We start from the raw sequence: 20,543 nt of genomic DNA, 5'->3' as shown, positions 1-20,543 counted from the left end.
AGGATCCGATTCATGTATTATTCAGGTGGCTTAATAAAAACAAGCTAATCCGGCAGATTAATTGCCATAGTGATTTGGAATTAATGGACGCAGGCGCATTATTGCCAGGCAGGAAACAGGTTTTTGAAGATAAACCAGGAGAGTTTATTAGGTGCCTTACAGTGGCCTCTTTTTTCCGAGCTATTCTCTAATTAACCTCGAACCTCAGGCAAGATCATGGAGAATGAAATGCCTCGTATTAAAATACCTCCTTTCTAAATTAATATCTTACACCTGCTCATTGATCAGAAGAGTCCTCGGTGACGTTTATCTCTTGACGCCTCAAAAATGCTGATATGTCGCACTTGGTTAAATTAACACTTTCCACCAAACGCACACATTTTTGAATTGGTGATATTTCCCCCCCCCCTCAAACAGGATGGATTCCCTCTCCAGCCCTTTGAAAAGGAAGAACGAGGAACGCAGGACCAAGCCGAGAAAGAGGACGTCTGTGACAAGGTGGACAAACCTGAGAAACCGCAGAGGAAACGGCTGTCGAGAGGTGAGAAATGAAATTAAACCCACGGTGCACGATTCATCTTTTTGGGGGTTGTCTCTTTGCTATATTATAATTTTATATTATATTATTTTCCTGCATATCGTAACCTTGACTTCTCATTCTGATGCATTTTAAACAGATTCATGTCCTTTAACCTTCAGTGAAAGATGTATTTAAATCTACTTTATACAAGTTTGGTTTGATTTTTATGGTTAAAATCTTTCATAAAGTCCTGATGAGACTGAAACTGATTTACTTTTCTGCGGAGGCGGGAGCTGGAATATTTCCATCAACACCTCAGCTTCCTTTACATCACAAGCACCTGGGGCCTCATTTATAAACATTGCTTACTCCCAAAAAGCAGCTGGAAAGGAGCATGTGCTTCTCCTACATCCAGAATTTGGAATTCATATGTAGGAAATTGTGGCGTGCGCCGTTAATGTAATACATATAATCCATTATATCATGGTGACAGGGTATCTGATGGCAAAGTGTGGAAATGAAGCCAAATGCTTTAATGATACTGATCATACAATCCTTGTCACTCAGCCAAATTACAGCCTTCTAATAATTACATCCTTTACCTTGTCACGAGGAAAATCCGATCCTAAACATTTTTTTTTCTCCTCTGGAGCCGTGCCCTCCAGTTTGACCAAAAGCACTTCTCCATTTGAAATGATATCTCATTATGGGCCGATAATTGGCGTGATTCAGTTAATTGCGACAAGCTCAAGGTGTGAAGCAATTATACAGATTCCCACAGGCGTAGAAAGGTGTCTGCTTCCCTCTGTGGAGCAACACTCCTGATGAGGCAGCCTCCAATTATAGAAAGCAGACACCCACAGAAGGGGAGTGAGCGCCGGCGTCTCCCGACTCCCACTGACGGCTCCTATTCTTCTGCTTGGCACACGGGAACATGCTTTTTCTTCCGGTGTCAACGTCGTTACCACTTCAGAACTCACGGCTGCTGATTCAAGCTGCCACACTTCTTTCTCTCTCTTTTCTTTCTGCGTCTTGGTCACACTGTGAAGTTGTTCTCTTACCGCAGTGTAGTGTGACTTTTATTTCGTCACTCACAAAGAGCTGAATGACGAGCTGCCTGATTTGCATATCAATATTCATAACGGCCGTTTCATTAGCAGTTTATCATTCATTCGGGGGGGTTAACGAGGTGGAACAGTTCTTTATTATTCATGGAGAGGAAACCATATTGAGAAGGTTCAGTGAGGAGCTGCTCGATAAATCAGGAGGTTTGAGCTCATGAAGATTCCTTCTTTACGCCCTGTCCACACTCATACAGAGCATTTGGGAAACAATGATTTCCCTTCGCCCACTGTTGCTTTGTGTTATGAGCATTTACTGGAAACAATGACAACAATGGCGGCTATATACTGGTTTCTGTACATTTTGTTCGCACTGCCAGGTCTTATTACAAGTTTGCAGCTAAATTTGGCATCACTGCACAACATCACCATACACAGGCATCTGCCTCGCCCAGTGTTACTGGGAACACAGCGTTCTCCTCTGGTATTTGAAGGATAGTTGTGTTGCAGTAGTGTACGCAGGTTCTTAATGTGCAGGGAACAATAACTATGGAATCTGCCTCTTTAGAAATGAGCTGCATTATTTTGATCACTTGAAACGGTTCTTTTTTCAGATTCCAGTCAAGACTACACAGATTCAACTGGCATAGATCTCCATGAGTTCCTGGTCAACACACTGAAGGGCAACCCCAAGTATGTTCAACATTAACCTTCAAGCGCTGACCCTCCAAAGGCTCATACCATTACTGTGAAATACACCTCTTCAACAAACTGAGCTTTTGGTGTGGCTGCAGAACCCTCACACGTTTTGTTTTTCCAGGGATCGGAGCATGCTTCTGAAACTGGAACAGGACATCTTAGACTTCATCAGCAATAACGAGTAAGAAACATGAATTTAAACACCAGTGTTTGGCCTTGTATGGGTGTATTTCCTAATTTCGTAAAATATCATATTTCCCTCTCTAGAAGTCAAAAGAGAAAGTTTCCACCCATGACGCCTTACCATAGGATGCTGTTACACCGAGTGGCAGCCTACTTTGGAATGGACCACAATGTGGATCCCAGTGGGAAATCAGTGGTTATCAACAAAACCACCAACACTAGAATGTGAGCCTCTCTTTCCTGATTCCCCTTCAAACTCTGAGCATAAATATCATGAGTATCAGACACTTGAAGGAGACATGATAATATCCCTTTACCTGTTAAATGGTGGTAAATGTGCTGTAGCCTTAGCTGTTAAAGTCAGTTGACAGATGAGTTATTTTCCAGCCCGTCCTCGTTACTTAGCATATGTTGCTGTCAGCATCTGCCTGGAATGAAGCTGCCACTAAAAACTCCTGTGAATTCCCCCCCGACAGACCCGATCAGAAATTCTCCGAGCACATCAAGGATGACAGGGCGGACGACTTTCAGAAACGCTACATTCTCAAACGAGACAACTCCAGCTTTGATCGTGAAGACAGCACGGTGGGTGTTGGGTATTTTTTATTTTTTTCTCTTCTACCAAGCTGTCACTTTCATTTCTGACGTGTTGGTAAGAGTGGGACAATCTGGCGTCCCATACATAGCTGCTAAAGAAGCATGTGTGTGTGTGGTGTGTCCTTGCCAGATTCGAATGCGTTTGAAAGCTGACAAGAGGAGCAAATCGATGGAGGAGCGGGAGGAGGAGTACCAGCGAGCCAGAGAAAGGATATTTGCACATGATGTGAGAGCTGTTAGTGTAGGCGGGCTGGGGGGGCTGGGGCGCCATGTTGCACAAATCTTTGTGTCATTTCTATTCATGTGCAAATTCGGTAGATTTCTTGCTACCAATTACCACGGCTGGATTTATGAATTTCTAGACGGTTAGCTCCCCTTTGTAGACCTGCAGGCAGTTGTACTGGCCTCAAAGCAACTGCTAGGAAATGTCAAATGTTTTAAATATATTGATAAATATTATAGAATCGAAACCATAAGGACACAGGATTTTTTGGAAATGTAAGTTTTTAAGAAGACGTTAAATGTTTTGAACTACTTTAATTGACTGTAATTTTCTTTCCCCCCCACAGGTAGATCACTATATACTAGATAGAAGGTAAGCTGTTAAACTGAATTGATCCCATGAACACCAGCTTCTCTTCTCCTCTCCTGCATGAGTTGTGATCAAGCAACTTTTTGAACCTCTTCACTTTGAAACAAATCACTTGCGTCGGCTCCGTCATGTTTTCTAAAATGGTGGATGTCTCATTGTGTCACCGCCTGTTCAGTAACAGCTCTCTCCTCCCTCCAGCGCGCAGGATGAAGACGCATGCATGAGCACCCAACAGAGGCGGCAAATGTTCAGGTAGGCCCACCCTTTGGTCACACATCATTCAGCCCCTTTCAGAGACTGCACCGCAGGGGGGGGGGGTCTTAATCGGCTCGCTCAGGAACAGGAGTGCTGATCTGAGGATTTGTTTTTCTGCTGCTCAAGAAAGCTTCTGTGAAATGGGATTTTCAGCCCAGGCCTCTTCGTGTTGGACAGGCTACTCGGACCAAAGTCTGCCAATGAAACCATTAAACCATGAAACCATTTCTCTAAATGTCATCTTTTATTGATCAAGAATAGTTTCTTTTTGTGGGTAAAAACGCAGTCATGCTGTTAAATCTATAAAATAATTGATTAATATGTTTTGAAAAGATGAATGTGTCGGCCATTGAGGGTTAGGGAAATAAACAATATACACTTGTTTTGTTTTTTAACCATTTCATGCAAGGATCTGTTGTTTAATTTTATGGCAGAATAGCACATTTTTTAATATAGCTTATTTGAAAGTAAGATCTGAAACAAGTAGATGAAGCAATGAGTCCTTTGATAAATGATTAATGTCAAAAATGCCCTTGTTCCTCACCCTAAAAGTAATCTTAAGTTTTCATCTACTTGTCATTCGAACTCCTTTTTGGACTGTTGATTAAAATCCTTTTTTTCTCGACAGGCTACGGGCCGGCCGGTCAGGCGCCAGCCGACAGAGCAGCTCAGAGACGGACACGCTGCCGCGGCACGGCGAGCCTCGGCCGTGGAGCAGCACCGACAGCTCGGACAGCTCCAACCGGCTCGCCCCCCGACCCGCCATCACCAAGGCCAGCAGCTTCAGCGGCATCTCCCCCGGCCTCGTCCGAGGGGACAGCACAGCCAGCAGCAAGAGCACCGGGAGGCTCTCCAAAACAGGCAAGTGAGGCAGACGTGGAGCTGAGTCACCCGGCCGTTAGACAATATTAAGAATCTGCCGAGATGCTGCAGACGACGTTCTCAGAATAACCTCGGGTTGTTTAAAATGATGTTTAAAACACAACAACAGTATTAGACGATATTCAGCCATCAACACAGAAAACAAGTCAGGCTTTATTACCTTATGATTCATGGTAATTATATTTTGTTAATGGAAATTCAGAGGGATTTGTGTAGCTGTTCTTTTTTCTTTTCCTCAGACACCAGAAAGAAACCCTGCATCTCAGCTTTTAGAGGAAAAATTCAGTCATTTGATTTTACAAATGGGCGGAGGAGGAACAGAAACGTACATTTAGCATTGTCAAGCAAAGCCCTCTGTCATTCGAGGCACTTGAGGTGTTATGAGAACAAATGTTTGTCGTCCTGCTGTGGTCAATAACGTCTGTGGGCCGGCCCCGGAGCCGGACAGCTGTCAGGAGTAATTACCATGCAGTAACACGCTGATGGACGAGGCTCTTAAGAAGTGTTGTAACAGCAGCAGTAACAAACTCAGCAATGAGGAGCTGCTGAATAATGTAGAAGTGCCACGCGAGTCACCAAGATGAAGTTAGGGCCTCTCCACAGCTGTGAGTGCTTACTCCACAGAATGAGGCATTTGTAAGTTGATTGGCTGAGATTAGATGAAACACGTTCTTCACTGTGTGCTCGTCTTCTCATTTACGCTTCTTGGCCAAGTAGCTCTTTTAAAAAGTTGTTTACGAGGTGGCTGGCTGCCCTCACTTAGTGTTTTGGGAGCATAAGTGGAGGAGACATCGTGCCTGTGCTGCCTTGTCCTCCTCGGCCCTAAAATAACCTTTCTTTGCGACAGGCAGTGAGACGACTCCATCTGAAACAAGGAGCTCATCTTTGAAAGGATAAATTCACCCACTGGCCTTTTTCAGGATTTTAAATTTCTATCGATTACTAAGAAAGCTCTGAGAAGCTTTGCCCCCAAGCTGTGTATCAGACTTGTTTGTGCCATGTATGTCCCGCTCCCTCAGATCCCCAGACGTGTTGCTTGTGGATCCTTTGATTGAAAAACAAAGGTGACCGAGCCTTTGCAGAATGACTTCCCTGAGGAGATCAGGGCAACGAACTCTGCCTCATTGAAATACACCCACTTGTTTGAAAGTGCTTTTCAGGGATTTAACTTTATGGCTTTTGAGTTAATTTTCCTCCTTGTGTTTTATAATGTCATTAGTTTTTAGTACTCTTAGTTTGTTTTATTGTCTTATCTTTCTTAAATATCTGTTTTTATTGCAAAGCACTTTGTAGCTTTGTTTTGAAAAGTGCTTTATGAATAAACTCGTTATTATTTGAAGTAGATGATAATGTTTTTTGCTCCTGATTTTTGTTCAGGTTCCGAATCATGCAGTAGCGTCGGCTCCTCGTCCAGCTCGCTCTCCCGTCCCCAGCTGCCTCTCCCAGCTTCGGCCTCAACCCGATCCAACATCCTCAACACGCAGTTAATCCACCCGGCCGCCGACACCAGAGGCCCCGGACACCTGGAGATGATCAAGAGCATCCCATCGCAGCCGCCGCCAGCTATAGACACCACCAACTATTACGTGTTGCCGCTGGAACCCTCAGCGATCCCACCTGGCAGCGTTCTGGTCAACCCACACACAGGTGGGTGATAAACCTCCAGTGCTTCTCTCAGTGAATCACTAATCACCAGGAAATTTAAAACATTTTCTAAACCCAAACCCAATCTCCTGAATTAAATCAAAAGCATTTCCCAAAATAAATCTCTATGTCCTTTAAATATCTGGTGTCCCAATGAAACTTCACTGCATCGGGACAGAATTACATGTTGGCATCTGGCTGCACTCGGTTTGTCCGATCAAAGCAAGCTGATCAAAATGCATCAGACAGATGAGAGGAAACTGAAAATATTCATGATGAGCTGCAAACTGAACTTCTGTTGCTGCCAGTTCCTCGTGTGTCTCCTCTCGAGCACTGGGTGTGTCCTGCACTGACACCAGCACCATCAATCAGGTGTTTTCCTTTAGGAGGCTGAATTATTGGTACGTGCACACACAGCTCACATCAGTGTCTCCTTATGCATTTCATTTAACAGGCAAGCCTTTCATCCATCCCGACGGCAGCGCTGTACTTTATAACCCGGGAAGCATCGTCCCCGCTGCTGGCAGGAATCCACAGCAGGGGAAGCCCCTACAGCAGCCAATCTCTGCCGCAGGCCAGCAGCAGACCACCAATCATCTGCACTCCCAGGTCAGTGGGTGGGGCTTAATGTTCCAGTTGGATCGTGGGATTTGTCTAATCAAGTGTTTTTCTTCACCTCACTAACTTATCGTGTTGAAACTGGAGCTGATGGTGGGATGTTAGGAGCTTCACAAAGCCGTTTAATCAACCATTCACCAAAACCCCTCCCCCCAAAAAGCAATCGTCCAATCATCACTTAGCTCCCGTATCGCAGCCTGACGAGTCGAGTTTTGAGCTGCTGGCCCTCTTCCCATTTCAACTGGTAAAATTGACGTTATTTGTGTAAACTGCGCATCCAACAGGTGCATTAGCAGATACTTAGCAAATGGTCAGTTGAAGCTTCCACCATTTTCCTATCAACACCCTTCCAAGTCTCATGCCCTGTCCCTCTGTCCGTCTTCTTCCCCTTCCTCCCTCAGCCGATCTGTCCTCTCCAGCCGTCCTCTGAGCCTGTCCACAACCCAATGGTCTCTTATCCTCTTCCTCCTTCTCAGTTCCTGCCCATCTGTCCTAACCAACAGTACACTGTGGTACAGAACTTTTTCTTCTTCCGTTTTATTATTCTTCCTCCGTCCCCTCTCCTGACAGACCTGGCTCATTAAGGGTTTATCTATACTTTTCTCTGAGCTGTGAAATTCAATTAAACAGGTTGTCTAGAAAACCCCAGAAAGATTCTACTCAAGCTTAAGAAAAGCTCTGAGCTCTGTTTCCAGGTCTTCATACTTTTATCTACGTGGCTTTTATGTTGTTTAAATTGTGAATTTAGTTTTTTATCAATTTGTCGACTCCTCGTTACCGTAGGTCTAGTATGATAAGATCTTTGTAGTGATGTAAAATCAAGCTCAAGATTCTCTCCCCTTCCAAACACAGACCCTATTATTTCTCCTATTAACTATTCCATTTTTGATTTTTTTTCTTGGTGTAAAGGTGCATCTAAATCCAGCAGGAGCCATTAACCACATATATAGATCATGCATTCACTTAACCTCATTTCTGACCTGGTTTTAGTGAAAGACATGCCTCTGTGACTAATTATGCCTGTAGAAAGTCCTATTAATATTTAATTCATCAGCAGATGTTAGCGCTGAATAATCCATGATTAAAACACTACTCTTCCAACAACATGTCAGCGATGACCTGGACCAGCGAGCGCTGGCGATACAGATAAACAGTTCACTAGAGTCAGCTCGTCTCTGCAGACCTGGGGTCAGATTTAAATACGGCGTTTGTTTAAATCCTCACGTGGACGTCGATCGGACAAATGTCTTTGATTCAGCACTTAGCTCAGAAACCAGTTGACTGTCCCTGGGGGTTGAAGTGAATTGATCCATATCGCAGAATTAAAAACTGTGACCTAGGTTTCACTGTCAGTGCTTGTCTTGTGTGTTTATTTGTGTTGTGTGTGTAAAATTGGATTTAATTTAGTTCTGCCGAAATGTAACCCTGAATTCTCCTTCCAGCCCGACGTCCTAAACGCCCAGTTCAGTCACATGACTCTGACGCAGCAGCAGCAGCCTCCCAGTGACAGCGGAGCCGCAGCTCAAGACACCCGCCACTATCCAACTTTGTACCACCACCACCACCACCACCCCTCCCCTATGGTCCTGCAGGGAGCCCCTCAACAGCAGGTTGCTGGCTACATGATGGCAGGGCCGTCAGGAGGACACTCAGGGGTGCTGCAGGGTCATCCTGTCCCACTCCCAACTCCAGGCCTCAACCAAGCGTACTCCAGCTCCACACCGGGCCCTGCTGCTTTTCCCGGGGCCACGTTGAACCAGCCGTTACTCCAGCAGCACGCTTACTTCCAGCAGCCTCTACAGCAGGTACGGCCCCCCCGCTGTGCTTCTCAAATCATGCGGTCTCTCCAAAGCTGTTTGAAAATGTGCTAATTTGTAACCACGTGTTGTTCCTGCAGCAGAAACCAGCTTTTATGACTAATCCCTCGTTTCTCTTGTTGCTGGGGAATGGATTAAATAGCTGCTGACGTGTTACTCAATCCTTGAATTTGTGTTCTGTGTCTCCTACAGATGTCCACGTGCTACTGCTCTTCAGCCCACCACCCACACTGCTCCACTCAGCATCATCAGCAGCAGCAGCATCATCAACTGCAGCAGCAGCAGCATCATCAGCAGCAGCAGCATCATCATCATCATCATCCACAGCAGCATCAGCAGCACCACCACCACTACCGACCCCCCGTCAACACACTGACCTATAACTGCCCTCAGAGCCAAAACCTGCCCCAACAAGGTAATAACAGTCTTTTTTTTGGTAAGAATTGCTTTTTGAAATGTTCTAGAAAGTCCAATTATTTTACACACATCCACACACAGCCCTTTTTTTTACAAAAAGTATGTCTTTCATTTTTTGTCATTATATCCTATTAAATATTGAGTTGCAAAGCAAACGCTCCGGGGGAACCAGGAACGCAGCAGGTCGTATTTATATTTCTGTGTCTTTAAAATAGAGCTTTGAAATAGTTACCTTGGTCAAATCAAAGGGTATTTTAATGAATAAGATCCAGAGTCTCTGATGGGGAAGCAGCTTTTCCTTGAATCCAGACTTCGTGGGGTTCACAGCGAGGCCCGGCCTTCCTGCGTTATCAAAAGACTTTGTTCACCTCCTGCTTTGAGTGCCTAGATTGCATTTTTGTTCTTCCTCGTCTTATTTGTTTTCTCCGAGAGGGAGCTGCACCAGCCGCAGTCCGACGGCTCTAGTGAAGGACAAATATTTCTCCCTTGCTTTCCTCCCGGTTTGTTTGTTTGTTTGTACGAGTTCAGATGTCTCCCCGGGAGTCATCTGCTTGATTATTCTGCTTCTCTGTCGTCTTTTTTTTTCCCCTTTCACCACAGGAGCTGAGATTGTTAGCTCCTGCTCAGTCTCTCTCTCCACACAAGCACACACACACACTCACTCTCTCTCTTGCTGGATGTAGTCTTTGTACAGTTGTAGCTTGTACAGTGATGCACACACACACACACTGCACACACGTCTCTTTAAGTGGCTGCGGCACTATTCTGTCATCTGTAGGCTGCAAATGCGGCTTCCCTGCTGGGGACCCGGGGAATAGACAGCGGACAAATGAAGCTGACCTACAAAGGCAAAGGACAGCAATTATTTCTCAGGGAAATGGTGGGAAAAATGACTCCAGCGCCTCGCTGCCCTTCTGTTTTTTGCTATAATTAAAAACAATACATATAGGACCATCTAAAGGTGAAGACACGGCAGCACGGGTTGCACACACAATAAATAATTGATCAGCGGCAATTCTCCGAGGGCCCAGTCAGTGTCCACAGAGAAACCTGCGAATGTTTCCACTCACTTGCATCAGACAGTCCCCATCACCACAGGGCTTCGGCTTCAGTCATGGTCATTCTGAGTAAAGCCTTTCATATTTAACGTGAAGGCACGACAGATCTTTCCTTGGTCTTTACTATGATGTGATGCTAGAGGTTATTAAGAGGTTCTTTGACATGAAAATGCCCATCGTCGTTTCCTCGACCCCACAGTGGATGTCATCAGACGTCTGGATCAATCCAACAACAGTCAAAGATTCAATTAAATGATATTCAATTTAAATGAGGGGAAGCATATTTTCACAAGCTGAATCAAAAAAGAAAATGCATTTTAATGATTAATTGTCAAAAAGCTTGACAATTAAATTTATATTACTGTAAAATGAAAGAACAAGCTTTTATTTTAAGTAATGATGACATGTCATAAAAATTTAATTTGAAGAAGCAATTCTTCTTTTGAGACAAAATGATGAACAGAGAAATGAATCAGCCATTGATTGAAAAAAATGCAAAGGTTGAACACTTATCAATTTTGGGTTGAAATCAGAAATAATTTTAGTGTGGTTCTTAAATGTTAGATTTCCCTCTCATCTTGGGTCTTTAAAACATCTTGACGCTTTTATTTTATAACAGATCCTGGGTTTTACCAATAAAGAAATGTGCGAGTTTCTAGAATTCCAATAAATATTGTCCATCAATAATTATTGAATACAAACGATGTGGTTGCGATCTCTGGTCTGAGAGGGATGGATCGTGTGTGAGATGTCCTGAGTCTGAGAGGCGGGATGCGGGGCCGGGACGCTGTCTGAGAGACCTCTATGAATCTCACAGTGAACCGGTCTCTTTTTCAGCCCCTCACTCCTCACCTGCAGGACATACAGGAACCTGTCAGTCTCTGTGACCGGAGACCCACTGTGGAGCTCTCTCTGAACCAGGACGGAGTTGTGTAACTTAAAAACTCTTTGCTCCGTCCTCGCTGTTGCCTCAAATACCTGAAACTGCAGCAAACTGTCCCCGTCCAAAAGCAGGGCAGTCATTGAAGGCTGGACACTCATTACCTGCCTCTGAAGGAATGTTCTAAATAAAGTCACCACAGTCTCCCCTCATCTGCTGCCCGCTGGTACGGAGTAAAACTGTGTGCATTTGATATTAGGCTCATTTCATGCTCTGTTTGTAAGTGAAGGTGGGAGACGGGTGGATTATAACAGTCCTCCCCCCTCGGTTCCTCTCGGAGCATTTTCATTGTCTAGCTGGACTTTCCTCCCAGGGCGGCAGGCTGTAGAGACACCTTCACAAAAGGACGTCCTCTCCTTTGTCACTTGGATTTCCACATCTGTTTGTCACCAGGGACGCTATTTTCAAATGTCTTTTTTTTGTCACCTTGACATTTAAGGGTCCAGCTCTACCCCCTCCTCCCCTCAGGCTCGGAAAACAGGCGCAGCCATTTTAGGCCATCTGCAAAATGGCTGTACCTGTGTGACTTTGTATCGTCTTTTTGTGCGACGTTTTCTTTGAGGCGCGCTAAATGCATTTTTTAAGAAGTACTTTAGAAGTGCGATCCTGTTTTGTGTTTACCCACTCGACCAAATCACTCGTAGAATTTATATTTTCCCCGGCAGCGACGTGGCCCCGGACACTCAGGTTGCATGTTCAGGCCACCACAGGCTAAATCAAATATATTGACTTTCTCATTTATTCCAAGAGCCTCGAAGCTGCTAAGCTGTAACAGCTCGACTCCCTGAGCACAGTCCCGACTTCCAGTATCTTTCAATCTGCGGCAGGTTCCTTCATTTAATGTCTCTTTGTCTAATTATTTTAACAATAAAATTTAAAAGCAAAATGGCTTTATTTTCTTGTCAAATCTTGAGTCTTTCCACTGGTTTTATTAGTGTCTCCTGCTGCTGGGTTGCACATGAATCCTGAATATCTCATGGTTTCGTGTGTCATATTTTTATAATCGAGAGTCACCTTTCATCCGGTCACGCCGCTATGCCTTTTCTCCCTTTGCCCCAGTGCACCAAGCCGTGATGCCAAACCCAGCGTCCAGCTACCAGACTGTAGTGGGCGTGCAGCCAACACCCAACCTCGCCCTCACTGGCAACCAGCAAAGCAATATGGGCAACCAGATGCAAGGCATGATGGTCCAGTACCCTCCGATGCAGTCTTATCAGGTAGGTTTTGTAAAGGGAGGCTTTTCTTTTGAGTGTCAGATATAATAAAATCATCAAATAGCTTTCAGCTCATTTAGTTATGAATGAGATTTGCTGTTTTCTGGCTGATGTTGTTCTTTTTAGAGGAACAAGGAGAAACAAGGTTAATCAAGAGGACAGACATGTTTTTATTGACATCTGAGTTATTAGTCCTGAATAAATCTAGTTGCATGTTTTCCGTTTGCACAACCCTTTGCCAATGATCTAACATTTCTCTCTCTGTGCTTATAGAATCTGTTTTCTATGTGACTCACTTGATTCGTGTTTGTACAATGTGTTGTTTTCTCCTGCAGCAGGTTTCTGTGCCACAGCAGACGTACCAGCAGCCAGTGTTCGTGTCCTGCCAGCCGGGAGAGGGGGCAATGGCTGTTGCTGGCATGCAGCCCTACTACAGCCTGCTCCCCCCGAACCAGCACACCACCATGAGGTACGACTGAAGGACGAGCATTCCATCTCCTTTTTTATTTTATATTATATTTTTGACCAATTGGACAGAATTTATCAAATCGATATTGTGGCTTTTAATTTCTGATCTGAGCATTAAGCATTTATTATTTAGTCGTGAAAATAAAATACTGACATTTCAAAATCGAAAAATTATTTGTTTGATTCCTGGGAGAAATTTGTTAGCAGCAATATTTCCTACATTTTCTGGTGTTAACATGATTTCAGTATTAACCCACTTTACATTGACTCATTTAATAATCGGTTTAAAGTCCGAAAGCATCCGATTTAAATTAATTGAGTTTTCTGTTGTGGCCAATATGAACTTAAGCCATGTTTACACTGATAATACACCTGTTCTGATTTATGGCTGTCCCTGTATTATGACAGCTTCTAATCGCTGAACTCGCTCTAATCGGGTTTACATTGAGTTATTAGCTCGGCTTCGCCCCACAAACCGATTTGCGGGCTCTCGAAGCCGTTTCTCACTTGTGAAGGTGCCTCTTATTTATAGACCTAACAGGCCTGATGGGTGAATCCCCACAGCCCCTCTGAGCCAAGGTCATCATTGTTCACCGGGGGGGGAGGGGGGGGAGAAATGAAGTTATCACCACAATGCTTTTGGCGAACTGGGTCTGCGTGCAGCTGATGAATGTCGACTCCGACACCCTCTCCAAGAGCCGGAGTCATTTACCTCCAGTCCTCCTCCGCTGCCGCTGTGGAGTCGTGTGCATCACCAGACCCTCTCTCATTATGGCTGATTGATAGAACTGGTTCGCAGAAAGCAAAACATGTAATTAGTTTCCTCTTCCGTGGACCCAATCAATCTGGATAGCGTTGAGTGGGGCACTACCGGGATGGCCGTGTGTGCACAAACACCAGACACCAACACAACCGCGCACAGAGTCATCACCTGCAGGAGAACAAACGAAACACACACACACACACACACACACACAGACACACACACACGTGCGCACAGAGAGGTGACTTTCTCACTGTCCCAGCTGTAAAATGAGGCTGCGTTAGTAGGGCAGTCGTGGTGGATGATTTATGCGGCAGCGTTCCGAGCAGCTCACTCTTCTCCCCCGAGGATCGACCGTCCACCTGCAGCCTGCTTTTCACCAGCTGCACACGAGTCCCTGCAGACGGGCCGCTCACCGTGCCGCCTGCCGACTCTGCAGATGGACCAAGCTGATAAATTTCAAATTTAATACCTCAGCTGCAGCGCGAGGATCTTGCAGCTCCTGCAGATTCACGTCTGTGCAGGTTTAAAGGGGATTTTATTAAAGGCCGCGGTAACCGTGAGCATCATATTAGACCTGGAAGTGTTTAATGTCTTATAAAAGTTTTAATTTGATTTGCTGAACACCATACAACCCCCTTGAAAAACTTGCTGTGTGTGTTCGTTCCCAGTTCAACGGTGAGTTTCCTGCCCGCCCAGATGATGGAGCAGCTCCAGTTTCCTCAGTCCCAGTCCCCTTGTGTCTCCCAGCAGCACCCGGGCCAGTACGCAGGTACGCTCGCCTCTAAAGCTGTAAAATTCATTTCAACATCTGCAGGTGGATCCTGTGGTAAAATGAGAGTTTTCACTTTCCCCCACTGTGTCCTCCTAAATGAAGAGTCTGTGTAGTTCATCATGTGATGGCATCACAGCTATTTACAAGAAGTTCCTCATTCATTTGAATCATCATGTAACAGGGATGGAATAAAGGAGTAATTGTATTATGTTTGATTAAAGAAATAAAAATGTAAGTAATCAAATGTGGTATTAATGTTTTTCACACAGAAACTTAATAAACTTTATTTTTTTAAGTATTTCCAGAATCCAAGCTACTAACATAATAAGTGGATGATGGATGTGATGTCCTGACTTGGTTATTGAAGTCAATACCAGTATTGACATTTCAGGGTTTGAATAAAGTGATAACGATATGTTGGCTGAGTTCGATAGATAAGTTGTACGTTCTTGTGACCAATGAAAGATGGAGGACAAAGATCTGTACAACCCAAGATGATAAACAGTTGGAAGAATACAGGTGGTAGAATGGCTTCTTGCAGGGATTGGTCTTTTTGAGGTATGAGACAGTGTTTTAATGTCTCGCCTGTTCGGTGTTGGCCTTTAGAAGACTCTCAGAATCACTGTCCAGAGACTCGGGTTGGGCGGCCTCCTCACTAATGACCTTTATTATTCATGTCTGATATCACGGCAGAGCAGCGGAGGGAGCCATCATTTCCAGCTCGTCAGTAATGAGGTCAGATGAAGGTCTCGCGGCCGCCTTACCTACAGCCTCACCAGTAAACATTTTTAATTGGCTGCGCCGGGGCCAGAAATAATCGGCAGATTAAGTCCAAATATCCACTGTCCTTGCGACTGTTATTAGGTATTATTCCATAAATCAACAGCGGCATCAGCTGAGTAAAGTTTGCCATACGATTTCCAGTTACTATGTAAAGAGAAATTAATAAGATGGAAACGTGTTGTATGATATTCTGAGTTCACAGAGCAGGGGGTCACATCTCCACGTGTTTGTTCTTTTCCTTTAAAGTCACATTATTCACCGCCATGCGTCAGAAACTCGTCAGATAATTGGATCGCCCGGATCACCGCGGTGGATTTAGCCGGAGAAGCGAACGCTCTGTTAATGCACCACGGATGTGCCTTTTCTAATCAAGGCACTTAGAGCCTAATTGTTCAGCAGCTAACGGTGTGAGAGTTTTCACTGATGAGGCTCGGTGCCGAACAAAAGTGCTGAGAGGCAGCTTTTGGGCCCAGACGCATTTAGTTTGAGTTTACTCTGGTGCATAGATGACGAGTTGAGCTGATGAATTCAATGAAAATACTTATATACGGTGTCTAACATGATTTTCCTCTTGTCAAACACAAATCTGTCATTTTATATTACAGCTTATGTTTGCATCTATTTATATCTATTTATTTTGACGTGTGTGTAGGGTTGCTGCCGCCGGCCCCCAGCAGTGGCATGATGATGCTGCAGATGACAGCGGCCCCCTGCCAGCAGCCCCGGGCCCCCTCCCCCTGCCAGCGGAAGCAGCCCGGCTACAAACACCCAGGGCCCGAGAACCAGCGCAGCCGCAGGCCCACCGAGCTCCCGCCGCTTCCAGACCTCACCCAGGTACAAACGCTGCCCAAGTGCAAAGACTAGGAGGAGAGGATCGCACAAAATGCAATAAAAGCCATTTTCACATAATGGTTAAAAGTGATAAGATTGTATTTACAACCTTTTAACCTCATTTATTGACTTGTGGCTTTGAAAATGTTTTAATTGAATTAGTCGCCCAGAGGTTCAGCTTCCTGAGCATTTCAAGTTAAAGTATAAATGTGCTGAGAAGAGGTTGGTCACAGGACAATGCAGATGTTAGTGTTAAATGTGTGTGTGTGTATTTGACTGGGCCTCGTCTCCTCGGGCTAAACGCAGCCTCCCTGCTGCCAGTTAGGTTAATGTCGGAGTAAACAGGCTTTGCAAATGAAGTCAGCACTGCTGCAACCTGAAATGAGGAGAAAATAGTCCTTAGCATTAGGTTGTAATGGTACATTAGTGGGACTAATGTGGGTGGAATGGTGCATTAAAGCAACGGCTCGAGCGACAAAATGACTTTGTGGAAGGAAGCCGGAGCTGAGATTTGCTTTTTGTTGAATGAAAGTATTTTTTTGTGTGTTTTTCTCCCTGTTCTCTCCCGTCGGTGTGTTGTGTGTAGAGCAGCCTGCGCTCGTCCCCGGCGCTCACTCCCTCACCAGGCCAGCCGCCCAGCGTCAAGGGCCTCCTCCCGCCAGGCATCACGCCCATCCCTGTCATGGCCCACCACCCGCAGCTCCCTACAGCCTTCTGCCACAGTGGACAAGGTCGGGCCCCTCGCCTTCACTCCGTCACACGCTCAACAGAAGACGTGCTCGCCAACATGGCCGCCTAATTAAAACAGAGGAAATTATGTTTGTGCCTTAATCCTGAGTCTGGTACATTTTAATCACAGAATAAAACCTGTTGGCAGTCAAGTTAATTATATTTTGTCGAGAAGCTTTTCCCACAAAAATGATTTTCATTGCGGCAAATAAAGAAAATCAGAAATTATCACCATGAGCTCACGATAACATCTCTCATAACACTTTGAATTTAACGTGCACGCTCACTAAGGCAGCCAATCAGACATGACCTCCTGTTTGCTCAAATTCAAATGATTTCATTTTGCATACAGTGGTAATTCATGCAGTGTTGTTGCTGTGACCTTCAGGTGAAGCCCACTACTCTCTACTGGGCCAACCTCTGCATTACAAACCCTCCATCAGACCTCCGCTGATCCACACCGCCCACATGGTGACCAAACACCAGGTCGGTCACCTTCACCGAACGTCTTCTATCACCAACACATGGGATTTGATAATAAAATGATGTAAACGGTCTCTGCTCCTCCCACGAATCCACCTCTAACTGTCCTCTGTGTCCTCAGGGTCCACTGGGGGTTTGGCGTAGCGGTCATGTGAGGAAGGCCAGCAGGAAACCTCTGTCTTCAGATCTCAGTGTAAGTGAAGCAGGTAAAAGGAAGTCCAGAGGGAGGCTTGAGCTCAGGGAACCTTTGTGTCGCCGGCAGTCAGACCTCTTCTCCGCGGCAAGAGGCGCCCGATATCAATCTCCTACATAATGAAGTTTTACCTCCTTAGTTTCGTGCAGGAATTCAGGCGATTCGCTGTCAAACATCAGGTTGGAAGACGTCAGTCATAAAAGTGAATCCCGTGATGAATCCAGCTGCTGCGTCGTCTGTTCACCAGATTAACTGAAATAACGTGTTTTTTTTTATCGTGTCAGAATATGCTTGCTGCGCTCCGATGCCGTGGAGGAAGGCGTCGTGTTTGTGAATGTAAGCAGAATAAATTACAGACGGGGCAGAATCCACACCTGGCAGTGCAACCTGCAGCCCTGGCGGTATTGTTGCTGAAAAGAAAAGTGCTGATTATTTCAAATATGGCGACGTAAATTTCTCTCGCACTCACCGAGCTGCTTCCTGCGTTATCCAGGTGCTCGCGTCAACAATCCCTCCTGTGCAGTCAACAGGGAGGAGCTCATATGCAGCCGCCTCTTAGTTATTTATTATCTTATAACATAATCTATTTTTTTATTCTTTAATCCACCAAAAAGCATTAAAAACCCAACCATATATTTTATATTATATTTGCTTGAGGGCAATGCAACAGGTTTGCCCGCCGATCGACCCAAACACTTAAAAACCGACTGCAGCAGTTTATCGAAGCCTCCCGATGGTGCAGGTCAGATTTCTCTCTACACCCATGACAGTTGTATTTATTTACTGCCACTGCTGCTCACTGTGTGTGTCTGTGTGTGTCTGTGTGTGTCTGCAGTGAGCACTCACACCCTGGAAGTGACAGATCCTCCAGAGGGGATCAGCTGTACAGACTCCAACCACCTCCTGGCAGAGCTCTGCGAAGGGGGCGGACTGATCCCGCGGCCGTCGGACCACCAGCCCCGGCTGCGCATCACAACCAGAGACGCTCCCAGCAGAGACCTGGCCTCATCACGCTCTCTCTTTGCCATGCTACCCTCCAGATACGCTGTCCCAAGCACCGCGCTCCACCACCGCAGCCCCCGGGCTTCCTTTTAAACTCCCAATAAACACCAGACGGGAGCGGGAGCGGCGCGACTCGGAGACAAACCGCCTCACAGCCGCCGAGATCTCGGTGCACCTAAGGAGCGCCACATCAACGCACATCCAACCACCTGCCTCTGCTGCCTCAGTCTGGACCGTCTCACCAGACCCTGTCCAAAATCCAAAAACAGTATCAAATGTTTGAAGAATGAATGTTCCTTATTTTTTATTTTGTTTTAGTTTCTTTTTAATTCTTCTCTGGCCAAACAGGCAGCAGCACCCACCACTTCGGGGCTCGTTAGTAAAATGGCCGCTGAGTTCAATTTGAGGCTTTACTCTTTTCTAAATAAAAAGAAAAGAAAAAGCAAGTTTGCTGTTTAAAAGTGTTCCAAGAGCTTTAGGATTTATTTGCCAGCTAAGATGTTTGTGTCTCCACTGTGGCTCTTTTCATAGCAGGTGTACGAGTGTGACCGCAGCACCATATCCAGCATAACATCCACATAATCAACCGGAGTCTGGTTCGAGAAGGTTTTTCTGCCCGCTTTAGATAATTAGAGGATATTATTTCGATTTCAATTTTGCATACGTATTGAATTCAGTTCATTTAAGTGATTTAATCGACGTGGATCAGTGCAGTTGTTGCCGTGCTCCAGTTTGAAAGTGTGTTAATCACATGAACGGGTGTCGTCTCTTGTATAACATGCTCCTGACAATAAAACACGCCGCAGCACTTGTACCATGTGAGCCCATACAATAATAAACACTGAATAATAGATCCACTACCTGAATAATTTAACATCACATTTCTACACAGTGAATGTTGCGTTTGCACTGAAGTGACGATCAAGGACGGAGATTTGATTTGAATCCGACGGGGCCTGGATTCTCCTCTTTTAAACCCTCATACCTGTTTGTTGCACTCAGCCAGGCCACTTTCTTTTATATTTAATTAAAAATGTTTATATGCACAAGAAAAATGCAATCGAGTTTGTCACTACTTCATTTTGGTTTGGGTTTTTTTCTCTTTGTGTGACTCATAAGAGGAGTTCTGTGTCCGGCGTGGCCTTTTTTTTTCATTCTTGTTCGACTCTAATAAATGTTTTCACCACACATGTCAAAATAACTTTCTCTGAAAGCCCAAAAAACAGGACGAGTAATAATTCACAGCCAGCAAATGGACGCTCTAATTGAACGTCTACTCGTGGGAGGATGTTTTTAAAAGAGCGTATCAGATGAGGCAACTTCTCTGTGCATGTTGCCGTGCAGCTTGTATCTGGGCCTGTTGGGCATTGCAGAGATATTTGTTTTTCTTTGTAGCCTCATTTCAAACTGCATAAATCAGCCGGTTTGCATTTAAAGCTGCAGAGTGAATCAAATGTGGGGAAACAGAGACTCTCAGTGGCCAAAGGGTGTCACTGCAGTGGGTGTTTCACAGCTTCAAGCAGAGTGAACTGTGATGGGGACAGTAGCAGGGTGGTGGTTTGTGTCCTTAGTCCCCGACCACATGTTGCCCACCTGAAGGACGGTGGACAAGCTGACTGTTCACTTCCAGAGCTGCAGGAGGAGACGTGGAGGAGGTCACTGTCTGTCTCCAACATGGCCGGAGTCGCATACGTCCCTGGACAAAGCTGAAGGTACAAAAAAAATGTATGAACTAAAGTCAGGCTGCAGGCTAATTCATCTGTCCTTTAATCAAACCTGTTAAAGATCATATAATAATATTAGCAGCTGTTTTAAAGATGGCCGACATGACAACGCCCCAAAGTGAAGCCAAAATGTCTGAACCTCCACCTGGTGCTGCAGTGAACCTCGTCAGTGTTAGTTAATAACGTAATGATGTACGTTATCACGGGTTGAAGCATCGTGATTGAGCCACCTCTCAAGGTACCCCCCCCCCATTTCCCATCCACTAACATGGGGCAGGCAGGGTCTTTGACCAGT

General features: G+C 45.2%; 1 protein-coding gene across 6 annotated transcripts in view; it reads left to right on the top strand.

Annotated features, from left to right (window-relative positions):
* Window positions 1-19,712, top strand: part of LOC133933355 (R3H domain-containing protein 1-like) — a 38,207-nt gene extending 18,495 nt beyond the window's left edge. For 3 of the 6 annotated variants that reach the window (XM_062380393.1, XM_062380395.1, XM_062380397.1), the window contains 22 exons: window positions 418-541; window positions 2,196-2,274; window positions 2,402-2,461; window positions 2,548-2,688; window positions 2,940-3,048; window positions 3,191-3,286; window positions 3,630-3,655; window positions 3,851-3,904; window positions 4,536-4,768; window positions 6,167-6,436; window positions 6,888-7,042; window positions 7,453-7,563; window positions 8,494-8,856; window positions 9,061-9,283; window positions 12,343-12,500; window positions 12,833-12,966; window positions 14,400-14,500; window positions 15,939-16,120; window positions 16,704-16,848; window positions 17,235-17,332; window positions 17,451-17,522; window positions 18,358-19,712. In XM_062380393.1, the coding sequence (XP_062236377.1) occupies window positions 418-541; window positions 2,196-2,274; window positions 2,402-2,461; window positions 2,548-2,688; window positions 2,940-3,048; window positions 3,191-3,286; window positions 3,630-3,655; window positions 3,851-3,904; window positions 4,536-4,768; window positions 6,167-6,436; window positions 6,888-7,042; window positions 7,453-7,563; window positions 8,494-8,856; window positions 9,061-9,283; window positions 12,343-12,500; window positions 12,833-12,966; window positions 14,400-14,500; window positions 15,939-16,120; window positions 16,704-16,848; window positions 17,235-17,332; window positions 17,451-17,522; window positions 18,358-18,360 (2,937 nt within the window). In that variant the 3' untranslated portion in view covers window positions 18,361-19,712. Of the gene's footprint in view, window positions 1-417; window positions 542-2,195; window positions 2,275-2,401; window positions 2,462-2,547; window positions 2,689-2,939; window positions 3,049-3,190; window positions 3,287-3,629; window positions 3,656-3,850; window positions 3,905-4,535; window positions 4,769-6,166; window positions 6,437-6,887; window positions 7,043-7,452; window positions 7,564-8,493; window positions 8,857-9,060; window positions 9,284-12,342; window positions 12,501-12,832; window positions 12,967-14,399; window positions 14,501-15,938; window positions 16,121-16,703; window positions 16,849-17,234; window positions 17,333-17,450; window positions 17,523-18,357 lie in introns of those variants that run through there. The other 3 variants (XM_062380394.1, XR_009912056.1, XM_062380398.1) reach the window with 3 other exon arrangements.
* Window positions 19,713-20,543: the final 831 nt, after the last annotated feature.

The sequence above is a fragment of the Platichthys flesus genome, chromosome 22 (genome assembly GCF_949316205.1).
Source record: "Platichthys flesus chromosome 22, fPlaFle2.1, whole genome shotgun sequence".
Lineage (NCBI taxonomy): Eukaryota > Metazoa > Chordata > Actinopteri > Pleuronectiformes > Pleuronectidae > Platichthys > Platichthys flesus.
The sequence above is the reverse complement of the archived record's forward strand: the minus strand, read 5'-3'. Positions and strand labels throughout refer to the sequence as shown.